The following is a 22,136-nucleotide window of genomic DNA, read 5'->3' on the forward strand; positions in this document are numbered from 1 at the left end:
AGAAACAGAGAGCTACACCATGCTCCTGGATTGGAGGGTCCTGGTTCTCCTTGCGGCGGTCTGGACAGCCAGGCTGATTGAGCAGCAAGCGTCATGTGTGAGCTTTGCTTCCAAGGAACTGCAGCTCAGTCCACTCCCTCAGCCCTCACCCCTCGTCGGCTGCCAGCAGGATGCCCTGCTGTCTCCCTTGGAAGAATGCAGCAGCCTTCTGGCCGGGCCCTCCCTCCAGTCCATTACTGAGATTTCAACCAGACACGTGCCAAACAGGCACACACCTGGCCCTACTCAAAACTGGGCCGGAGACCAAGCTCCTCCCGCGGCCTGAGGCCTCACTTCCGCCCTCCGCTCTCCCTATGCGCCCCAGGCCACTCTCCGCAGGCATGCTCCATGCACTGAGGGTGCCCGATCCTCCCAGCCCTGCTCTGCAGCTGGCTACCCCAGGTGAGTCGAAGACCACCCACCCCCACCGCCACCCCCTGTGTCGTCTGTCACCCCACGTCAGGCCTCTCTGGTGATCTTGTGCACACCGTCCTGCCTGCCTGGAGGGCAGGGATGCCAAGGCCTCGTCCTCACGTCCTCACAGAGCGGCTTTGGAATGAATGGGCCAGGAGAGCAGGGTGGTGGACAGGGCTGTGCCGATGCCGGCGGGTCCCCTCTGTGGGGCTAGGACTGAGGGGTGAGCCCACAGGACTTACACACGCATGCCTCAGCACCCCAGCGTCACTCCTGCCCAGGCCCCGGACCCTGCAGGGGACCCTCAGGGGTCCGCCCAAGCCAGTGCTGGAGCCTTGCCCAGCAGCCTCACCTCCTGGGTTGTTTATGAAGGACCAGGAGTCCCAGGTGCCTGAGGCTGGGCCCTGGCCGCGCCTTTGTGTAGGGCATGGGGGAGTTAGGACATTGTGCACAGGCGTGCTCCTGAGCAAACCTCCATGGCCAGTGTCTGAGGGACCCTGAGCAAGCCAGCTCCCATGCCATTCTCAGGGCCGTGCTGTCTGGGCCCCAGCAGCCTGCACTTGCTGGGAATCAGAGGAATGGCCTGAAGGTCACTGCACAGACCGGACCCGCCCCAGGCTGCAGCCAGAACCCAACGCCGCCTCTGAGCTCCCCTGTGAGGAGAGGACCCCGGGAGGGGAGGGATGGGACCGGGGCTGCAGAGCTGAGCACTCCGCCGACTGGCAGGCCCTGCCTGCCTGCAAAGCTTGTCCTCAAAGCTAGAAAAGACTGCGTCTGATGGAGCAGCCATGTCCAAGGCCGAGTGCTGGGGTCATAAAGCCCAGAGGGTCCTCGGGAACAAAATGACTTCTCCCTTCATTTCAAAACACAGTAAAAGCTAGGATGAATCTGTTAAATATCATGGAAGGAAAAGAAATTCAGTAGAACCAGATGAGGCAGACATGGGGCACTTAGCCAGGCATGCTTGTGAATGGAGACAGACAGACAGACAGATAGGAAAAAGTGCCTGGAGCATCTGAGAGCCTTGGCCCTGGCCTGGCTGGCCCTGTCCTGCCTCCTGCCCAGGATGTCCTGCCCTGACACCTGCTTTCAGGGAGCTAGGGTCTTGATACTCACCCTAGAAGCTCTGCCTCCCCCAAGCTGACCTCGCCTGGGGAGGAAGGGAGGGTGGGGAGAGAGGAGGTCCAGGGTTGAGACTGGGGTGGACTTGGCTCCCACCGAGGAGGCACTGCCCGCTGAGTCCGGAGCAGGAAGTGAAGACCGCAAGGAAACTCAGGCAGGCGTTTGGGGCAAAGTCTGCTGGGAAAGCCGGGAAAGGAGGCGCCCGCCCCTGCACCTAGACCCACCCACCTGGGTCAGCCAGGAGACGTGCCCAGGAGGGAGGCGGTCTTCACCACCCGCATGCCCACAGATCGGGGACCCCAGGAGGGCCCCGGCCCCGGACACAGCCCTGGGCTCCGTGTAGGGTCCTCAGCTTGGCGCGGGTTCCATGGAGCCCAGAGCGGGGCCTGGCTCCGTGTCAGTCAGTGTGGCGGGGGGCGGGGGCAGCAGTGAGCCTGCCCAGGGCCCCAGGCCCTCCCAGAGCCTGGGGTCCCACCTTCTGCAGCCCCATTCCGCCCGGGAACTCTGCTCTGGGCCTGGGGGCGGGAATCAGATGTGATACTAGACGGGCTAATGCATCAGGACCTCCTCAGGACGAGGATGCTAATGCATCAGGACCTCCACCCTGGGCGGGAGGGGATGGGCTCAGACGGTGGGGACCTCGGGCTGCAGGTCCCTGTCCCTCGTCAGCAGGCCTAGAGCTATCCCAGCAGGCACGTCCAGATCGAGGACTCCAGGGCAAACCAAAGGGGAAGAGTCTGGACACGGGACGGGCAGAGCCCGCACACTTGCAGCAAGGACACTAGAGCCCAGAGAATACGAGCTGCTCTGTGACGGCTCAGCTAGGAGGCGGTGCCCCACCTGGAACCGGCCTGCCCGGCACGCAGGCTGGCCTGGGGAAGGAAAGGCCCCTCAGCTCAGCGGGCCAGTGCCTCTTGCGAAGGGAGGGCACAACAGCTGGGGCAGGCCCAGGGGCTGACGGCGGGAGGGGGCCTGCTGCGAGGGGCACGGAGACTGCCCCCGACGGCGCCCTGCCTCTGCACGCCGACACCGCCTCCTCTGGCTCAGAGGGCAAGGCCGGTACCAGCTGTCCCCGGCGGTGGCCGCCTTTCCACCTGCAGTGGCTGTGGCCCTGGCCTTGACCCGACCCCGCCGTGGGACCCGGACGGCCCAAGGGGAACCAAGGAAAACCATGGGCCACCCTGCCAGCTCCTGGGGAAAAGCTGGCAGCGTTCCGCCCTCCTAGGGTTCTGGTGCCCCCCCCACCTCCCCCAGGGATGAAGGGCTGATGGTGACAGGCGATGGGCAGCATCTTACTTTTCAGGCTTCTTTGGAAGGGGGCTGATCTGCAGGGCCCATGCCTGAAGCCCCGGCTCTCTGTTCTCACTGAAGTCACCAGCCTCCCAGGACCAAGTGGGGAAGGGAAGGGGATGGTAAATGACACAGCCGAGATGCAGTGGGTGGCTCGAGGGCGCCCCCAGACGGGCCGGGGGAGCAGGCAGCCAGGGCTGGCCCGAGGGAGCGGCGTGCGGCACGGGCTGGCTCGCAGTGACACTGGTCATCTGGGCAGGGCCGTCAGGCAGGGGTGAGCTGGCCGACCGCAGAGGCCTCTGAGGCGGAGGGTACCTGCGGGTCTGAAGAGATTCCCTGCCCCCCGTCCCCCGGGCCTCTCCCCCGCTGATCTCAGGACGAGTTCTGCTTTGAGGCAGTGGCAGTTGCAAACAGCACACCCTTTGAGGCTTAGAGAGAAGTTCCACCCCAGGGAAGCCCTCGGCCGAGGCCCGGGACCAAGAGAAAACCCCGCAGGCCTGGGGCTTAACCACAGACGCTGATGTCTCCAACTCTGGGAGCTGGACGTCCGAGGTCAGGCCCAGGCCAGTCTGGTTCCTGGCGAAGGCCCCGTCCTGGATTGCAGGCGGCCACTTCTGTGTGCTCACATGAAGCTCTGCTTTCTTCTCAGGATGCCTGAGGTTAACACCTGCCCGGGAGACCTGTGTTTCAGCCCCACGCGGGCCCCCGGGTGCACACATCAGATCTCCTTCCCTTGTAAACATCCTGCACCCCAAACTTGTCTCAGCGTCAGCCTCTGAGGTCTGAGAAGAGGCGATACCGTGCAGTTTGGAGCTGGGTTACCCACTGGCCCTGGGGGCAGGGAGACGGCAGCCCTGGCACAGGGGTGGTCTCGTCCTGTCTGGGCGCTGTTTGACCAGGTGGGTTGGGGAGGGGCGGAGGGAACAGTGGGTTTGAGATGCAGGAACAGGAGCAGCTGCAGGGGATGGGCCAGGAGGCTGGGGCCAGGGGTGAGGCCACCGCTGGCCACAAGAGGAGCAGCCCCAGAGCAGGACAGGAGCAGGCCTGGGCCCGCTGACTGCAGAGGTGGTCGGGCCCCAGAGGAAGGCCGCCTCCCCCAGTGAGTGTGCACAACAGACTCCCCACCTGCCGCCACCACCAGCCCGCAGGCCCTCGCTCCGTGGCTGTGCTCAGGGAGGGGCAGGGAGGACCAGGCTGCAGGAACTCAGGCCCGCAGCTGACACTGCCCCCAAGCCACGGTGGGACACAGAGAGCTGCTGACCATGGACCCCTGCCAGGACCGCTCATGGTGGGCGATGGGGTCACTTCCTGGTCTCCAAGCACAAAACTGGGACGGCCACGTGCAGACATCCAACTCCCTCTCTGGGGTCGGAGGGCAGGCAGGAAGGCCAAGGGTGAGACTGACGCCTCTGCCCCGCCGCCCAGACGACAGATCATAGACAGTACCTTGGGGAGGGTGGGGACGGGCACCCCTCGAGGCCCTGAAGCTGCGGGGCGGTCCCCTCAGGGGCAGTGGTCCCACCCTATCATCCCCGACTCAGAACCAGGGTTTCCCGAGCACGCCACCTGCTCCCAGGGAGCCACAGGCTCGTGGTGCGGCCTCGAGGGTGCAAGTCAGGAACGGGTGGGAAGACTTCCTGCCAGGACCAGAGGCCCTGCAGCCCCTCCCAAGAAACGACATTGTAACTCGGGACAAGGAGCCCAACAGGCCAGGCACCCTGACCACGGTGACAACACGGTGCAGTCGGGGGACACATGGGGACAGGAGACACGCCAGGCCAAGGTCAGGGCCCCCACTCCAGAGGCTTAGGGTTAGGGGGCCCGGGGCCGAGGCCCGCAGGGACACCCCCGCTGAGTCACGGGCAGAGGACTGCAGCTCCGACACGGCCACTGGGCATTGGACAGCGTCCACCCCTGAGCGCCACCGGCCAGGACAGGAGACTGGACGTGGAGTGGGGGTGACCTGTGTGGACGGGAACCCTCCAGCTCCCGCCCAAGACCTGCCGCGCACCCGCCTCCTCACCACCCGTCCACCAGAGCGCCACTGGGCAGGAGACAGACTGGACACGGCGGGGAGACCTGTGTGGACGGGCACCTTCTAGCTCGTGCGCCCGCCTTCTCACCACCTGCCACGTCCTCCCCTCACCAGCCCCGCCCCGGCCCGCCCGGGGCCCCCGATCATCCCCCGAGTGTCAGCGGCCGGTGGGAGCCCCCACCTGCTCCTGCCGGCCACCTGAACCGGCTGGACGCTGCTCGGTGCTCATGTTTATTTATAAACTGGATCCTAAAAACGTTTCTAACAAACAGTTCAAATAACGTGTGTCCCGACGCGCTCCGTCCACTGTACGGCCTGTTTCTCGGGCAGTGGAGAGACTGCGTGGAGGATTCCGGGAGGCTCAGCCACGAGGAGCCTGGTGCCCTTCCTGTGGCTCCCGCTGGACCGCAGGGCTGCTGCTCCTGGGACACGTGCAGGCTGCTCACTGTGGGTCACCAGAGCCTGCAAGCATGGTCAGCCACTCAGGCTTTCATCACCGCCATGAAGGAGGCCTGCGGGAGGAGGGCACGAGGGCTGGGAGGCGCTGCCCTGGCTGGCGGGAGACCAGCCTCACCTACTGCAGGCCCGCCACCACCCTGAGAATCTCTGCCTGGGGCTCCGGGCAGGGGGACAAGGGCCCCTCCTGTCCCAGGGCCCAGCCCAGCCTGCGGGGTGGCTGCTGGGAGGGGCTGGGAGGCAGCTAAGACCCCAGGGCACTGGGAGGGCCCTCCCCTCTGCACCCAACACACACCTCCTGGAGGGGCTGCCCCAGCATCTCCTGGCTGTGAATGGAGCGCCTGCAGGAGAGGAGGCCACTGTCACCCTGGGCCTCCCCGCACCCTGGGGCGGGGGGCAATGAGCTCCAGGCCCCTCACTCACCCTGGGCCTCCCTGCACCCCGAGGGCGTGGGGTAGGGGACAGTGAGCTCCAGGCCCCTCACCCTGGGCCTCCCTGCACCCCGGGGCGTGGGGTGGGGGGCAGTGAGCTCCAGGCCCCTCACCCTGGGCCTCCCCGCACCCCGGGGCGTGGGGTGGGGGGCAGTGAGCTCCAGGCCCCTCACCCTGGGCCTCCCCGCACCCCGGGGCGTGGGGTGGGGGGCAGTGAGCTCCAGGCCCCTCACCCTGGGCCTCCCCGCACCCCGGGGCGTGGGGTGGGGGGCAGTGAGCTCCAGGCCCCTCACCCTGGGCCTCCCCGCAGCCCGGGGCGTGGGGTGGGGGGCAGTGAGCTCCAGGCCCATCGGCTCTCCTCCCACAGGCCTCGTGCTCTGCGGGACAGGTGCGAGTCAGGCTGTGCGGGTGACTGGGAGACACCCTGGGGTGGGAGTGCTGGGGACACGCCCCACACTCACACACAGCCGCGTGCACAGGCACACACGTGCAGCCCCGGCGCCCACCTGTCGATTCTGGTCTCCACAGTCAACGTGAAAGCACCCTCTGTGTCCGGCAGGTAGGTGGAGGGCACGATACGGTAGGCGCCGGCGGGCAGGTGGCAGAGCCGGCTCACCTCCTGGGCGTAGCAGTGCGGCACGCAGCTCAGCAGAGGCTCCTGCAGCAGCAGGGAGGGTGCGTCCTGGCCCCCGCCATCCGCCGGAACCTAGGGGAGGCCGGGGCTCAGACAGCAGGCCCGCCTGTGGGCGACCAGACCGGCTGCGGCCGCCAGGACCGCAAAGGCCTGTCCCCTTTCTGCAGCCTCGACCCGGCTTCCTTCCCGGTGGGGCTGCCCTGGCTGGGGGCAGCCGGCAGTTGGCCTGGCCCTCGTCACACGCCAGGCCCCTCATGGGGCCCCACTGCCCACATGGCCCCCTGCCTGGGGACCTGCAGAAGCGCCGCTGTGCCGGCCGCCCCGGGCGGGCATCTCACTGTCGTCCGTGCCCTGGCCCTTCTCTCGAAGCCCCTGGGCACCGGCCCCGAGTGGCCTGAGTGGAGCATGGCCACAGTGTGGTGCCCACGGCTGTCGGGTCCCCAAGGGCACAGGAGCTTCTCGAGAAGAGCCGCCCCCACCAAGCCCCACGACAGCACGGCTCTGGGCCACCTTCTGGCCACACCCTCCTCGGTGCACCGGCCCCTGCCCAGCCCCATCCTCAAGCGGGGCCCCCAGAAGGGGTGGGGAGTCTGTGACCTCTGGCATTCACCTCCCCCTCAATACTCCAACTGCAGGTCTGCAAAGGACGTCCTGCCTGTATTTCAGAAGGGCAGACAGGCCGGGAAGGCACTCTGGGTGGCGCTGTGAGCCCCTGGCCTTCTCGCGGCTGCCTGCCACCCGACCCTGGGTGGCCCCAGGACCCAGGGCCAGTCTCCCCTCTGTGGGGCCCCAGCTCCCACTGTGCATGGCTGGGGAAATGGCACTCTCTCCCGAGAGCCTCCCTTCTCTCCTGCCTGGGACTCCACCTGCCTTGAGCTCCTGGGCTCTGAGCGCCTCGGGACCCCGCTCTAAGTCTCCTTTCTGGTCCAGAAGCCCTCATGGGCAGGTAGAGCATCTGTCTGTCCTGTCTGAGGCGGTGTGGGCCACCCCTCCCTCCCTGCTTGTCCCCGCGAGAACAGGTCCCCGCTGGTCCAGGCACTCGGTGGGTGGGGGGCCGGGGATTCATGTGGCCTTCGGGAGGCTCCTGCTCAACCCTGTGCCCAGAGCGTCCTGTGGGGGCTCCTGGCTGGAAGCACAGATCTGGGGGCAGCTCAGGACTCAGGTGGGCTTCCCTGGTGGCTCAGCTGGTAAAGAACCCGCCTGCAGTGCAGGAGACCTGGGTTCGATCCCTGCGTTGGGAAGCTCCCCTGGAGAAGGGAACGGCTCCCCCTCCGGTGTTCTGGCCTGGAGAGTCCGGGTCGCACAGAGTCGGACACGGCTGAGCCACTTCCACACCTCACACGGGGCCCGGGTGTGCAGCTGCTCTGAGCCCGGGTGAGTGGACAGGCCTGCCCGAGCTGCCCGGTGACCCTGGGGCCCCGGGCCCCACGCGCCGCCCGCCGCCTGCCTGGAAGACGTGGAAGCCGATGGGGAGGCACTGGAGGTCGCGGCAGTGCTGGCGCAGGGAGATGCGCACGCAACGCGGGCCCGCGCCCTGCGGCACCGATAGCGGGAAGCGGGGGTTGCTGGGGTAGGAGGCGAAGTTGCGGCTGCCCCCCGCGGTCCGGCCGGCCCTCCAGGAGCCCCGCAGTCGCACGGTCTCCCACTCGCCCGCTGGCGGCACCTCCCGGGGGCCGGGGCTCGGGGCGGCTGGCTGGACGGCGCTGCGGGGACAAGCAGGAGGCGCCGGTGAGCGAGCCGCCAGCGCGGAACCGCCCCGCCCCGCCCCGGCCCGCCCCTCACCTGAGCGCGACTCTCCCGGTGGAGAAGACCCGGAGCAGGAACTGCCCCGGAACGTCCTTCAGGAAGGTGCTGGGCACGGCCAGGTAGAAGCCCGGGCTGAGCTCACAGCGCAGGTGCACCTCGCGATCGTAGGCGTGGCATGCGGTGCCCGCCACGGGGGGCGCGGACAGGGCCCTGGGCAGGTTGACCCGCCGCTTCTCCACCTGCAGGGAGGCCCCGGAGCGCCCGTCAGAGCCGGGGGGCCCCCCCCTGGAGTACCCAGGCCTTCGGGTCCCTCCCTGAGAACCTGCAGCTGAGTCCCACGTGAAATACACGTGCCGGTAAAGACACGTGGCTGATGCCATCTGGGCCTGCCAGGCTTGCCAGCAATGCTGTGACCCAAGACACCGGGACCTCCCATCCGCATTGGAGGGGAGGGGGTGAGGGAGCGGACAGGACCTCCCAGGGGCATGTGCGCAGAGCCACGGCTGGACCGCCCCCTGGAGCCCTCCCAGCAGCTCTGCTCACTGGAGGGCCCCCCCACCCGCCACCCGCCACCCGCCAGGCTGCTTCCATGCTGTGTGCCTTTGGCCAGAAGACACAGCCAGGCTGGGGGAAGGAGGCGAGTCCCGTGGACTCAGATCTGACGGGGTGGGGGTGGAAAGGACTTGGGGGGCTCCGGGGGCTCAGGCCTCCATGTCCCACGGGCAGGGCTACCTTCCAGAGGTGCAGGCCCACGGCCTGGTAGTCTCTGCCTGGGCGGCCGGCTGCGCGCACCCGCGGCCTCTGCAGGACGCCCACGTACACCTCGCTGGGCTCGCAGACCCGCAGCCAGAACTTGGGGTTGCTGGGGAAGCCGCTGTTGTTCCGGCAGCCTCCTGCCGACTGGCCCTTGACCCAGGCCCCGGGCAGCTCCTGAGTGTGGCACAGCACCTTTCCTGGGCGGGGATGCGCCGCTCAGACGCGGGGATGGGGTCCCCCTCACGCCCCCAGCCCCACTTTGGCGTCAGGACCCCTGCACCGTGAGGACATCCCACCCGGCCACCTGTCCCCCCCGGGGCAGCGGGGATGGGACCATCGCTCCGCCCTCAAGAGAAGCCGGAGTGAGGCGAGAGTGGAGCCGGTGGCCCGCCCCACTTCAGAGGGCGGGCGGTTTGCCTGGGCCTCCCTCACCTGAGTGCAGGCTCTGCAGGTGGCCAGCCTCCGTGCTGGGGAAGCCGATAGTGACCTCGTCAAACTCCCGCAGAAACTCGTCCTCCTCCACCCAGAACTCCCCGTCCTGCAGCTGCGACAGCAGCTCCGCCTGGGCCGCTGGCTCCACCTGGCTCCACCCTTCACCCCTGCAAGGAGCCCCCTTCAGCGGAGCAGAGGCCCGGGAGCAAGCGCCCACCTGCAGCCCAGGGGGCATCCTCCGTCCGTGGGTGCCCTCAGGACAGGCCCCAGCCCTCAGCGTTGCTGGGGTCCCGGGGCCCAGCACGAAGCCAGCCTCCCAAGGCCGTCTGGGGCCCTGCACAGAGCAGGCAGCCCACGAGCAGGTGCCAAGGGGGCTGTGCCAGAGACCAAGCAAACACTGTCCTGACCACGGTCCAAGCCGCAGGCACCGGGCACGCTCACGGTCGAGACGGCTCTTGGCCACGGTGCCCCCCGCCCTCCACGGCCCACACGGGCAGAGTGAGGCCCAGAGCGCCTGCCTGCACTCACCCCTCCCTCCAGGGCCCCTGCCAGCACCGCCGGCCCCAGGGGTTCTGAATGCGCAGCAGCAGGACGCTCTGGCCGGCCAGATCCTGGAGCTCTCGCAGATCCGACACGATGAAAGCATGAAACTCACCCAGCTCCCGGGTCCCTGGGGGAGGAACAGCCGCAAGGTCCACACCGAGCGGACACAGGCCTGCCTCCTTGCCCGGGACACACGGCCGCCGTCTGCAGCGCACAGGCGCAGTGTCCTGACCATGGCGGGCAAGTCAACCGGGGCGTGACCTGGTCCAGCGAGGCGCCAGCGGGAGCACCTGGCCTTGGATTTGGGCTCAGCTGCCACCAGGCCTGCAAACCGCCTTCTCTGGGCCTCGGTCCTCGCCCGGATAACACTTAGGACAAAAGTCCTGTTATAAAAATGATCTTAAACATGAAAGCAATTGTGCACAAAGATGCTCACTGTGATATCATCTCTAACAACGTGAAACTGGAAAGACCATAAATACGGGTCTTTAAGGGACGGACTCAGAGAAACACGGCAGATTCAGGGATTACGTAGGATCCTGACAGTCCACGCAGCGCACAGAGCGATACATGACACAGGACACGTGCGTCTCGCGAAGAAAGCAGCTGAGAAAGGGCACTGACGAGTCAGAGCGGTCAAGTTTGGGCGACTTTTTCTTTCAACAGACTTGCTTCATGAGCACGTGTATCACCAGAGTGGAGACCTGAGCACTGGTTTTGCCCGGTCACCAGCGGGGCCAGAGATGGTGCCACCACTCTGCGTCCTGGGGGCCCCAGTGCAGACGCCCCTCTCACCCTGGAGGCCAGTCCTGGTCAAGGGAAGGTGGGACACTGCCCTCCGGAGAAGCCCGGTCAGGAGGGAAGGGCACACCTGGGATACCAGCTCTGAGGACAGAGGTCCTCTCTCGACTCAGTCCCAACAGGACCTGGCTACAAAGCTCCGGCAGGAAGCAGCGAGGGCTCAGGCGCGCAGGCTGAGCTCCACCCTACCTGTCCTGGGGCCGAGCACCGAGCAGCTCAGCAGACAGCGGTCCTTCAAGCTGAGCAGCTGCCGGCAAGTCCTGCGTTCTGCACCGCGGGGCCCGTCCTGCTGGCCACTGGATCCGGCCACGTCCTTCAGGTTCCACCTTTCGGCCAGGCCACCAGTGAGGTCCACCAGGGCGTCTGCCACCTGCCCCGCCCACAGCTGTTCATAGGAGCCGTGGACCCTGGGGGACGGCCAGGCGGCGTGAGGCCCGGCACTGGGCCCCCAGCCCTCCTGTCCCCCCTGGCCTGCCTCTGACCCACCTCGATCACCTCTCTTTCTGCCCCACCCTGTCCCCACCACGTCCAGGCACAAGCTCGCCTCCAGGGCACAAGGCCCACGCAGGCTCCAGTAGGAGTGGGCACAGTGGCCGTGAGCACACCCCTCCGCCTCTCACGATCAAGGCCCTGGGCCTGACGCGAGGCTTACGGAGGGGCTCACTCCTGCCACGAAGGCCCACCTCCCAACCCAGCCTCCTTCAGCACAACCACCAGTGCGTCCAGGGAGGGCATCCGTGGTCTCAAAACCACAACAGACAACCCTGACGCCTCGGACGCCTCACTCCTTCCCAGCGACCTGCAGAGAGGCCGCCTGTCCCCAGAGAACCAGGTGGGCAGAGAGACTTGTCTCACTTGGGTTTGAGGAAAGAGAGGACAGCGTGCACCCTCTCTTTAGAGGCGACGCCCCTGTGCCTGACCGTGATGTGAGGGCAGAGCAAGGGGGCACGGGCCAAGGGGACAGCAGCCCACGGGCCAAGCCTCAGAGCTGCGGTCTCTGGACGGGCCAGCCCACCCTGGAAGGCCTCAGGGCCCACAAGGGCACTGCGGCCCGGGACCCCTGCCCGCCCGCCCAGCCCCTCCACGCCGGCCGGCGTACTTGGCGTAGACCTTCTCCAGTAAGGGGAGCCAGAACACATCCTCTCTCTGGCACCGGGAGAAGCAGAGTCTCCCTGCAAGACAAGGCAGACGGTCATCTACGGTCACCTCCACCCAGCGTCCAAACTGCCACACTCGGCAGGTGAAGGAGCCCCGGTACGTCTGGTCGAGCCAGCTCGGCTGTCCCGGAGGGAAGACCTAGCGCACGTGGGGGGAGGCAAAAGCAGACGGTGAGAGAAGGCCCAAGGTGGCGCGTCCCAGCCCTGGCCAGAGTGTGACCGCGCCGGACGCTGCCCCCCGGCGCGCGCCTGGCTGTCCGACTTGTGTGAACACCACTGGGGGGACAGGAGGTCTCAGACCTTCCAGTGAAAGGTGCCAGGGCCGCTCTGAGCGACCGGCGCCTCCAAAAGCGCTAGCCAGCCATCATGAGCTCGCGTCCCCGGGGAGCGCAGGCCCTGAATCCATGACCAACGTGACTTCAGAGGCCTGCGTGGCGGAGGTAGCAGCTACCCCAGCTGCAGCCTGGGCACAGCTCCGCCAGCGCCCGGCCCCTGCTCATGGCTGGGGCTGCGATTCCGGCCCAGGGCTGAGACAGGAGGGGTCTGCGCCCAGACGGCCCCACTGCGTCCCAGCTCTGCCCTTGCCAACTGGGACGCGACCATGGTTTCAGCGCCTTGTTTGTAAGAGGGGGTCCAGGCCAGCAAGGCCTGTGAAAATGAAAGCTGGCAACTGTAGTGGGCTTGGCCCAGCACCGGGGACATGGGAGCCGCTGGGAAAGGGGTCAACACTGCTGCTTTCACTGGTCACACTCAGCCAGGCCGCGAGTGCTCCTGGGGAAGGAATCTGGGCGGCCTCCTATTCCTGTGGGGTCCGCCTACATCTGAAACAGTTCTAACCACCTTTTGCCAATTGATGTTCAAAATCTATAAGAAAAGAGAACCACCACCCCAACTAGCCAGGAAACTTACTCCAAACCAGCACAGGATCCCTCAACTGGCCCTCTCCTACTTTGGGCTGGCGTGTTTGTCTTTTTCTTCCAAATGCCTGCCAGGGACTTCCCTGGTGGTCGGGGGCTAAGCCTTCATGCTTTCAATGCAGGAGGCTTGGATTTAATTCCTGGTCAAGGAACTAGATCCTACATGCTTCAACTAAAACCCAATGCCGTCAAACTAAAACATATATATACACGTGTGGGTGTGTGCGCGTGCGTGTGTGTGTGTGTGTGTCTGTGTGTGTCACACATACATGGCTGGCCCAGGGCTCGGGAGATGGTGGAGCAGGTGCAGCAGAAAGCGCCCTGCCAGCCCCTGCGGGAGAGGGGGCCGCTGGGCCTGATGGCGGAGTGCCCTCCCCGCCCCGCTTCCTTCCTACATGGTCAGACAGGGAGAGAGAGGAGGAGAGACAGCCGCGGGCGGCAGGCAGACACCTGGTCCAGGAGGTGGCGGCTCTTCTGCAGGGCGGCGCAGGCACACAGGAACCAGCAGTCCCCCAGCAGCCCTTGCTTCACCTGCCCTTCCTGTGGGCTACCTGCAAACAGCCGGGGCGTGGCGCAGATTTCCTGAAATAAGAAAATCGTCCAGAGTGATATCATGCTCGGGAGCTGCCGGGAAACCAAGAGCAGAGGCCTCGTGTGGCAGGGTTGGGGAGGAGCTCTTCCGGGCATCCACGTTGCCTAAGAGGGCACGGGAAATGGCTGGCCTCTTGCGGCCAGTACCCGTCAGCCCCTCCAGGCTGCACATCAGCCTGTCCAGCTTGGATTCTGGGCTCCCTGTCTCCGCCGACCTTCCTTGATTGGCACCCCCCCAACTCTGGACAAATCCCACCACCCTCTTTGTGCAACCGTGAAATGTTGGTCTAGAAAACGGTTTCCCTTTAAATTCACAAAGGCAGGTTTCAAGAGGGTCTTCCGTACCGCTTCTCTACAAGGCTGAGCTCTCCACACCCTAGATGAGTTGACCTTCCTCCTGCTCTCCTGAAAACACCCAGGTCCCTCTGAGCAGCGGCTGCGCCTGGGGCTCCACCGGAAGCCCCCTGGCCTGACCCCTGCTGCTCTCAGTGTCTGAGTCCATACATGCCCCCCCACCCCCAGTCCTGCAGGCGGGATCCCACCAGCACAGGCCTGGGAGAGGAGGCCCGCTGCTTCAATGCCCTGTCCCTGGGCACTGCTTCCCCTCCCGGCGCTTCACTGACCATCTCCTCCGAGAGCTGCTCCCCCCACTTCCTCCCTCCTGTTTCTTACAACACCCCCTTGCTTCCGAGCAGGTCCACAGCCCCAAAACCGCTCTGCATCAGTGTCACCTCCGTGTCGTCACCTCCCACGGGCATCCTCTGTGCTCCTCTTTCCTGACACAGTGGCATAAGAACTGCAGCTCCCCTGTGCCCAACAGCCCCCTCCTGGCATCCACGACTCCACGTGCTCGGGCTGTCCTCTCCCCTCTCTGCCTGCTGCTTCTCAAGTCTGCTTGTCAAGGCACCTGTGGTTCCTTAAGGTTTGGTTCCAAGCTGTCTCTTCTTCTCTGCCCCTACTTTCTCCAAGATGCCCTCCCAGACTCCAGACAGTAAGCCGTCTGTGTGGTCCCTGTTCCCAGGAGCATCATCTAACCCGCTCCTCCTGAGCTCCTGGCTCTCACACCCACTTGCCTACCGTCAGCTCTGCTTGAACCTGTGAGAGCAAAACCCAAGCCTACACTTCCAGCCCACCTCCCATTTCTGCAGCACATCAGCCAGGACCCCCACCCCACTGGTGCTCAGGCTAGAAATCTAGAAATTCTTGATCCCCTCTTCATCCTCACTCTCTACTTCCAGTTGGTCACTAAGACCTATGAATCCTGGCTTGGACATCTCCCTTAAATCTGCCCATGCCAGAGCCCCAGCCTGAGGCTGTCGCACTAATCTGAGCCCCTGCCTCTTTCTCCAGGACCACCGCAACGGCCACCTGCACTCTTGCCCTCTGGACACTTGGCTGAAGAGTGAGCTTCTTAAAACAAATCCAACCGAATCACTCCTCTGCTAAAAACACCCCAATGGCCTCCCACTGCACCTAGAGTCCACTGGCCTAGCTGATCAGGCTCGTTGCCCCTTGGAAACAGGCCCTCGGTGCTGTCCAAGGAAAGCCAGTTCTGGTTCTCTTCCAGGGCGGGTGCATGCTGAGGTCTCCACGAAGGCTGGGTGCACTTGGGGAGAACAAGGTTGCTCCGGGGACAGCCTCATTCAGCGGATACTCCATTTCTAAAGCTATCACACAGCACACTGGGCTGGAGCATGCCTCTAAACTGCCACCTTGAGATGTTTACACCTGAAAGGGCATGAGGTTCACCACATGCGTGCAGCGTGCAGAACAAAACGGCTGTGGCTTTGCAGGCTCAGTCTGGCCCTTCCAGAGGAGCAGGAGAAACAGAGCAAGACTGCTTGTGGTCAGAAGAGACCTGCAGACTAGAAGCCCTTCACAGCAGACCCAAGTGGGGCTGAGTTTGCCGTGTGCCGAAGCGCCCAGCTCGCGGGGCCGTGAATCCCCTGCGGAAGGGAGCGCTCTCAGGTGGGGGCTGTGAGCTCGGGTCCAGCACACACGGAGCTGGTTGGGGGATGGGCAGGGGAGCCCTCTGCTGAAGACAGCAGGAAGCGGGCCTGGAAACGCGGCGCGAGACCCCCGAGAGCCCCCCCTCCGCCCCCGCCCGCCCCACCTGGGGCCGCCTCCAGGTGATCTCCTCGCGGAACTGGGCCAGCGGCGTGGAGAAGCTGGAGAAGAGCGAGGAGTCCGAGGCCGGGAAGGCGGCGTCGCGGAAGAGCTCCTTGGCCGGCGCCCGCATCTTGGGCACCCCGGGCGCCCATCTGCAGCCCGCGACCCGGTGCCGAGCGCAGCCGAGCGGGCACGCGGCCCCGGAGGGAAGGGCGAGCCGGCCGCGCGCGGTCCCACTTGCCCGCGCCCCCTCGCCCGGCCAGGCTCCGCACCCCCGGCCCCCCAGGCCCCCAGCCCCGCGGCACCCACAGCGCCCCCCGGCCCTGGTGCCCGCCCGCCCCGTCGCCCCGGTAACCGTCGTCCCAGCAACCAACCAGGCGCGGCGCTCCTGGTCACGTGGCAGGATGGCCCCTCCCTGCGGGCGCCGGAAGTCGCGTCACCGAGCCGTGCGGCAGTGTTGGTTGTGCCTCTCCTTCCAGGGCTGGGGGGCGGGGGGCGCTTGGAGGTGTCTCAGCCGAGACTCACGCCTGGGAGTCCGGCGCCAGCGTCTCCTCGAACCGGTGTGGTTCGGGCTGGGGCGTGGGGACAGCCTCCTGAGGCTGAAGGGACCGGCAAGGCCGCCTCGAACGACGTCGACCCGCGGACTACAAGTCCCAGCATGCTGCGCTGCCTCCCACAATGCACTTCTCCCAGCCCCAACGCGGGGGTGTCTGGGAGCCAACGGGACGCCCTCGGGAAGGCCGGCTGTGGGCCGTCCGGTGTCCGCCATCGCTGCGGCTGTGTGCTGGGGTCCGGGCAAGTGTGGCAGCCCCAGGACGGCCGTCCCAGGCCTGAGAGGCCGGCTGCGGTTAGACGCGCTGGACCGTGAGTCGGCAGGCGATGAGGCTGGAGTGTAGTGCCGGTCCCCAGACGGCCGGCCATCTAGATGGTCCTGAAGGGCTGGCCAGTGACCCGCTGGGCTTGCGGTTGCAGCTCAGGGCCGCTTAGTGCTGCGGGTTGGTGAGGACGCCGACTTCAGGATCTGCTCGAGGAAACTGCCCTTCCCCGGGAAGGAGGGCAGGCAGCCACCCTGACGCTTGTTCTCCGGCTGCCTCTCCAGGCCTGCTTCGCTGCGGCTGGACCCTTCACAGAGAGCCGCGCGGGGGCAGGTGGGGAGGGCACAATCCTCGGACAGCTCTCTGCTACCACCTGGAGCTCAGATTTTGCGTCCCCAAGCCGTCTTTGCCCAGCCCCCGCATACGCAGGGTGGTCAGATCAGATCCCCACAGGCCCTCCTGCTGATAAGCCTGACCCAAGAACGCCCGCCGACCTTGCTCCAGAGCCCCCAGTGTGAGGCTGTGACAGCTGCGGCTCCTCCCTCTGAGGCCCCTATGGGGCCTGCATGAGGAGCAGCTGCTAGTGGTGGCGTGACCTACCTCGATCCCACCAGGCCCCAGCCCCTTGGTTTGGGGGCCTAGGGTCCTCATCTCTGCTGAGGTTCTGGAACCTCAGTATCATCTGACATCTCCCCCTGCAAAGCTTACTTCATGACAATTTACCCTGAAGCACTGACTCCAACAGGAGATGTTTTATGGCAGGCTGGATGCTGCACTCTAGCTGGAGGGAGTCAGGAATGGCCCAGGAGCCGCCTCATGTGGATGTCCTAAAGGATGAGGGGACGGATTTCACTGCCCTCGGCTGTTGGGCAACTGGTCTGCTTCAGGTAACACATAAGGGTGGTTAGCAGATGAGCTGGGGCCAGCCCAAGAACTGGACTCCAAGTGGAGGCCTCTGCTGGGCCTCTTAACCCTGGCTTGCAAGCTCTGGAGAGCAGGTAGCTTCCTGTGGGCACATCAGTGTCCAGGGCTGGGCTTATGCCCAGACAAGCGGCAGGAGACAGTTGGTTTGTGGCAAGGAGCAGCCCACGACCGTAGGGACGAGTTTGTGACCAGCACTGAGATGGCTGAAGGCAGCTGTCCTGTCGGCCTGCCTGGCACAGCTCCTCCTGGGCCACACTTACCCGGGAGCCCTTCAGGGTCCCATTCCCCACCCCCTGGGTGTGAAGATGATCCACTGGCCAGTTAGCAGTACTCTCCTCTCACTCCTGGGCTCACCCCACCCACCCCCACACCCCTGCCTTGTAAGAGTGGAGCCTCTGGCTGGTGGGTAGAAGGAGGAGTTGGAAGCAGCCTGGACTGGGGAGATGACCAGTTCTCAATCCCAGTCTCCAGGCCCTGAGATGGGCAGTTACTTAGTCTGATCTCGGCCCTCAATGAGGTGGGAACACCAGCTCCATGTCACGGCAGTGTTTGATGGGCACAAATGAGATAGCGGGAGGCCCCGTGGAGCTGAAAGGACTGACCTTGGGCCCCTCAGGTGAGGAAGCCTTGCTGGATGCGCAGCAGAACAACAGTGTTTGGGAAAAACACCTCGAGGTGAACTTGGGTTAGACACGTTCTCAGTTTCACTGGTGCATCTGAATTGCAGGGCACTTTCAGGCACGTGCCGCACCAGAGGCAGCCAGAGGATCTGCCCCAGTGTCCTGGGCCTGCAGGCGGCGGGGCTCCTGTCCCTCTGGGCCGGGCCTTCTGTCTGGGACTCTCTTCCTGAGGGGACAGGACAGGTGAGAGGTCCCCCACCAGAGCGAGTCCTGGGCCCACGGGACCAGCCTCTACCACGTCTACTGCAGCAGGGCTGGAAGTCACCTAAGCAGGATCACTGGAGGCTGTGTCCCGCTGGGTGGCTGTCCAGGCTGTGCTCCGGGCCCCTGTCTGCAACTACAGACCCCGTGGTGCAGGGCCCGGGCCGGGCTGAGGCTTGTGAGAAACAACCCTGGGCCCAGGCTAGGGGCCAGTTGGTGGGGGTCATGGCCCTAGGCTGTGGGGAGCAGTCGTGAGCACCAGGGACGTGGACTGCTCCCTGTGGGGTGGTGGTAGCTGGTGGCGGGGAGGAGTTCGGAAGCGTGGGCCTCTCTCCTGCCCGTCTGGAGGGTCCAACTGAGCAGCCATCCCGGGAGGGCCAGAACGAAGGCCCCTGTGTCCTCCTGCGGCCCCATCAGTTCACAGAGTGGAGGAGGGGTCCACCCTGCGAGCCGGAGGGTTGGGCTCGTTTCACAGCGACGAGACGTGGAGTCTGCATGGGCCTCACGCACCTCAGCGGTAGTTGTCACTGTCCCGTCTTACGACGAGGAACCTGGACTTAAACGGGAGGCGGCGGCAGCCCAGGACCCCACAGCTATAGATGGACAGAGCCAGCGTTCCGAGGCCAGGCAGGCCCAGGTCACTCTGCTCACTGAGAGGAATGGATGCTTGCAGGGCAGGATTTTAGATCAACCTTGGGGTTTTTCAACCTCGTTACAAATAATAAATGTTCTTGTTGGAGTTTCCGCTTGTTGCTCCACAATGGTCACGTGTCCTTATGTTTTATTACTAACACGATACCGATAATTTCTAATGTTGACTCCCGTCCCTTGGGATGACCATTTTTCCAAAGTGGTTTGTTTTCTGCAGCGTGGGTGAGCCGTCACATTCATTTCAGGTCATGGAGTCTGTGCCTCGCCACTTGCTCATGCGTTTTTGAACAAGGGAGGTTTATCCAGGCCTGGCTGGTGGGCGGCTGTCCTCTCAGCACACTGCCCATGCCTGTCAGAGCCCCTCTCAGACGCTGGGCTGGCCCCGGGGGCAGCCATGCCATGCCCTGCAATTGCCCTGCCTTGGCCTTCATCCTTCCAGGGTCTGGTCAGGGATTATTTAGAGAGAAAGTGGGAACAAAGAAACCTGAACAGCTGACATCTGATAGCTCTTGGTGAAACAACAGCCTTTGTCAGGGAACACACCCACAGGTGGGTTAGGGAGGCTGCCCCCGGGTGAGGTGGCCTCAGGTGGCTTGGTCTGGCCGTAAGGGCTGATGGGCGGCTGTGGGGCGATGGCTAAGGGAGGGAGGGTGGCCTCCCAATGCGTGGAGGAAGGGGATGCCTCTGTCAGTTTGAGCGTCGCTGTGCGGGTGGGTCATGACCCCAGGTCTGGGGCGAGCCCCACTTCTTTTCCTGTGTACTGTCCCTTCGTGGGCCGTGTGCCGATGCTGAGTGCTCTTTGTCTGCTCTTCCAGTCCATGACCCCTCTTCTTTGTGACCATTCTTCCTAGTTTTCATTTTTTAAGAACTGTCCCTTTAAAAACTTCCAGGCTTTGAGAGGTTCTTTGGCCCAAGTCCCGGTCGTTTCACAAGTGTCTGTTCCTGGTTTATTTCAGCGCCCCCCTCCGTGCACGTGGTTGAGATGTCAGCGCCACGGCTGTAGCTCCCTCCTCCGCTTGCTGTTCGCTCTGTCTCCTTGGGATCAGCTTGGCGAGTGTTGGCCCTGCCGCACGTGGTGTACACTCTCCTGGGCGGGCGCGCGACTGGGTGGGCCTCGTCTTTTACATCTGACATTCCACTCAAGGCACCTGGCCTGAGAGGGGCCTGGCCACCAGGAAGGCCCAGTAAGATGGGGGAGGGGAGCGGAGGCCTCCCAGGGCAAGGGTGGACCCCCAGGGTGAGGCCTGAGGGGGACGCGGTCCCTGGACTTGAGGCCGCGTGGGCTGTCCACCCACTGTCCCACTTTCCTGACTCCAGCAGGTCCTGTGCTCGTGGCCGCCATCCTGGCTCCACTCTCCCGCCTGACTGCTCCCTCTTTGCCCCCAACACCGTGCCCCCAGCCCCTATGGTGGTCATTACTGCCGCTGGCGGAAACCCCCCACCCCACGCGCCTGGTGGGAGTGGCCGTGTAGGGTCAGTGTGAATGCCGTGGACAGATGTGGCACGTGACCCCAGTGAGTCCGATTGCCGTCTGAGCCCCCCCACACCCCCCTTATCTCTGCCGAGATGCTCTTGTCCATCAGCCAGGGGCCCTGAGGAACCAGTGACGGGAAGCCCACCCCCCACCACCTGGCCTGAAGTGGACCCGTGCCACAAGTGAGAAATAAACCTTCGCTGTTTAAAACGCCGGCACGTTAAGAGTGTTTTCTTGTGTGGCCGAGGCTCAGACATCAGCCTAAGAAGAGATGAGCGGCTGTCAGGACACAGGACACGGGCCTGTGGTGGGATGGGGGCTGCTGGCAGGGGCCCCATACCACTGGAGGCCGTGGTATGCAGCCGTGAAACATCTGGTAAGACTCAACCGTGATGACTCACGGGGCAGATGACGTCCAGAATAACTCGCAGGTCCGGTGGAAGGGGTTGGGAAACCTTGGCAGCATGCGTGGGTCACAGGCTGCGTTTGGCAAGATACCACGTGGGAGAAATTGGGCTGAGGAAAACATTCCTGGGTTTGCAAAAGCTGGGAGGAAAAGGAGTGGAGAAAGGCAGGAATGTCCCGGAGGGGAGGTTAGAGCCAGGATGGACTGTGGTGAGCATGCCGCCGCGGTGTGGGGGTCACCCCAGGGAGGCCGTGGGCTTGCCTCTGAGCCTCCCAATGTCAGGTGGGGCCATGGGGGGCGAAATGTGGCCCCCGCCTGCCAAGCTGGGATTGGGACTTCGGTGGACCAGATGGCTTTTGAGGGCTGAACTGCCAAAGAAACCAAGAGCCTAGGACTAAAAACTGTGACTGGAGACCTGAGAACAGCCATGGCAGGGAGGAGGCTAAGGAAGCAGGTCAGCCCCGTGGAGGGCTTGGCCAGAACATGGGAGGACGGGCCCTTCCCGGGGCACAGCAAGGGCTGCAGAGAGCCCAGGACTCGGGGCCCCAGGCCCGCGGGCTCCAGCACCGCTGCCGGTGGAGCTCCTGGGCCCCTGCTTGCCCTGCACGGGGCTCCCTGTTCACCACGGTGGGGTGGTGACGCTCCCCGTGTCTGGGCTCAGAGCAGCCACACCCGGCCACGGTGCTAGGACAGCCCCTGAGAGCCAGGGCCACGCCTGGGTGGGCTTGGGTCAGCTCCCAGGGGGTGGGGGGTGTGGCAGGGAGGACAGTCACTGGGGCTCTCGCGACCTGGTGGCTCCATGCGGCGGCCCCACCACCCCCCGTCCTCCAGCGCCTCGGCCCCTTCGGAACGGGGTGGCTCTGTGACCGGGTCTCGCCAGTGGGCCAGCTGACAGGTCACTTGAGTCTGCGCGTGTGATCCTGGGGGAGACTCTGCAGCGCTAAGTGGACCCACAGCAGAGGTGCCGCCCCAGGAGCCTAGCCCCGTGGGCGGCCAGGGGGAGGGGGCCCGGACGCTACCCTGGTCACTGCGGTACGCTGCTCCCGGCATCCCAGCTTGGCCGTGCTCTGGGGCCATGCCCCCAGGGAGGCCAGCCCCACCTTCCCCTGGGCCAGCGAGGGCCGCAGCCCCTCCGCTCCATCCTCCCAGGTCACACTCAGGCCTGCCGCTCGCCTCTCCCTTCACTCCAGTTTGGGAGAAAGGCCCACAGCGGGGCTGCTGACAAGTGCCCCTGGCTTTGGTGTTTGGGGATCCTGGGGGTGGCAGAGGGGCTGGAGACGTCGGGGGCAGCCGGTGGCTGGTGCTCGGACCCTGGTGGGCTGCAGGGCAGGATGTGGGGCCTCCTCGTGCAGAGCGGGACAGTCAGGAGGGGCCGGATGCAGGCGAGAGCCCCCGCCTCCGGCTGGAAGCCTGGGTCAAAGGACAGGGCTGTGATCAGCTCCAGACCCCAAGCCACGGCTGCTGGGCAGCTGTGCAGGACAAGAGCCGGGACGGACAGGCCGGGAGGCAGTC

The 22,136-nt window shown here is 65.1% G+C and overlaps 1 protein-coding gene and 2 long non-coding RNA genes across 8 annotated transcripts; 2 read left to right on the top strand and 1 right to left on the bottom strand.

The window, feature by feature from the left end:
- Positions 1-331: 331 nt before the first annotated feature.
- LOC147374798 (uncharacterized) lies at positions 332-5,181 on the top strand. 2 transcript variants are annotated; one of them, XR_015154584.1, is made up of 2 exons: positions 332-441; positions 982-1,329. It is a non-coding gene; the product is annotated as an uncharacterized LOC147374798 (long non-coding RNA). The 2 variants fall into 2 exon arrangements; XR_015154585.1 differs by lacking the exon at positions 982-1,329 and adding an exon at positions 3,515-5,181 and having other exon boundaries at positions 335-441.
- Positions 5,119-15,796, bottom strand: CAPN10 (calpain 10). 5 transcript variants are annotated; one of them, XM_086375100.1, is made up of 14 exons: positions 15,478-15,783; positions 13,224-13,355; positions 11,799-11,995; positions 10,889-11,106; positions 9,884-10,025; positions 9,356-9,522; positions 8,900-9,120; positions 8,204-8,406; positions 7,869-8,124; positions 6,294-6,493; positions 6,127-6,164; positions 5,901-6,065; positions 5,652-5,697; positions 5,119-5,412 (listed from the first exon to the last, which is right to left on the bottom strand). In XM_086375100.1, exons 1-14 carry the CDS (start codon positions 15,601-15,603, stop codon positions 5,394-5,396), a joined length of 2,130 nt encoding a protein of 709 aa, XP_086231226.1. In that variant the 5' UTR covers positions 15,604-15,783; the 3' UTR covers positions 5,119-5,393. The 5 variants fall into 5 exon arrangements, with proteins under 5 accessions (XP_086231226.1, XP_086231216.1, XP_086231189.1 ...); XM_086375090.1 differs by lacking the exons at positions 5,901-6,065; positions 6,127-6,164 and having other exon boundaries at positions 5,119-5,362; positions 15,478-15,796; XM_086375063.1 differs by lacking the exons at positions 5,901-6,065; positions 6,127-6,164 and having other exon boundaries at positions 15,478-15,795.
- Positions 15,797-19,674: 3,878 nt separating this feature from the next.
- On the top strand, positions 19,675-20,432 carry LOC147374800 (uncharacterized). Its single transcript, XR_015154583.1, has 2 exons — positions 19,675-19,928; positions 20,062-20,432. It is a non-coding gene; the product is annotated as an uncharacterized LOC147374800 (long non-coding RNA).
- Positions 20,433-22,136: the final 1,704 nt, after the last annotated feature.

Source organism: Bos grunniens, chromosome 3 (assembly GCF_055505025.1).
Source record: "Bos grunniens cultivar Pamir isolate PY7600 chromosome 3, Bosgru_T2T1.0, whole genome shotgun sequence".
Taxonomy (NCBI): Eukaryota; Metazoa; Chordata; class Mammalia; order Artiodactyla; family Bovidae; genus Bos; species Bos grunniens.

Bases quoted from the DNA above. Each gene is read 5' to 3' on its own strand.
- CAPN10 (XM_086375100.1), bottom strand. From the start codon at position 15,603: ATGCGGGCGCCGGCCAAGGAGCTCTTCCGCGACGCCGCCTTCCCGGCC. The intron at 9,121-9,355 runs GTGAGGGAGGCC...ATCCCCGCCCAG, and splicing joins CCTGCAGAGCCTGCACTCAG to GAAAGGTGCTGTGCCACACT. The intron at 6,066-6,126 runs GCTCACTGCCCC...AGGGGCCTGGAG, and splicing joins GGAGAGCCGATGGGCCTGGA to CTCACTGCCCCCCACCCCAC.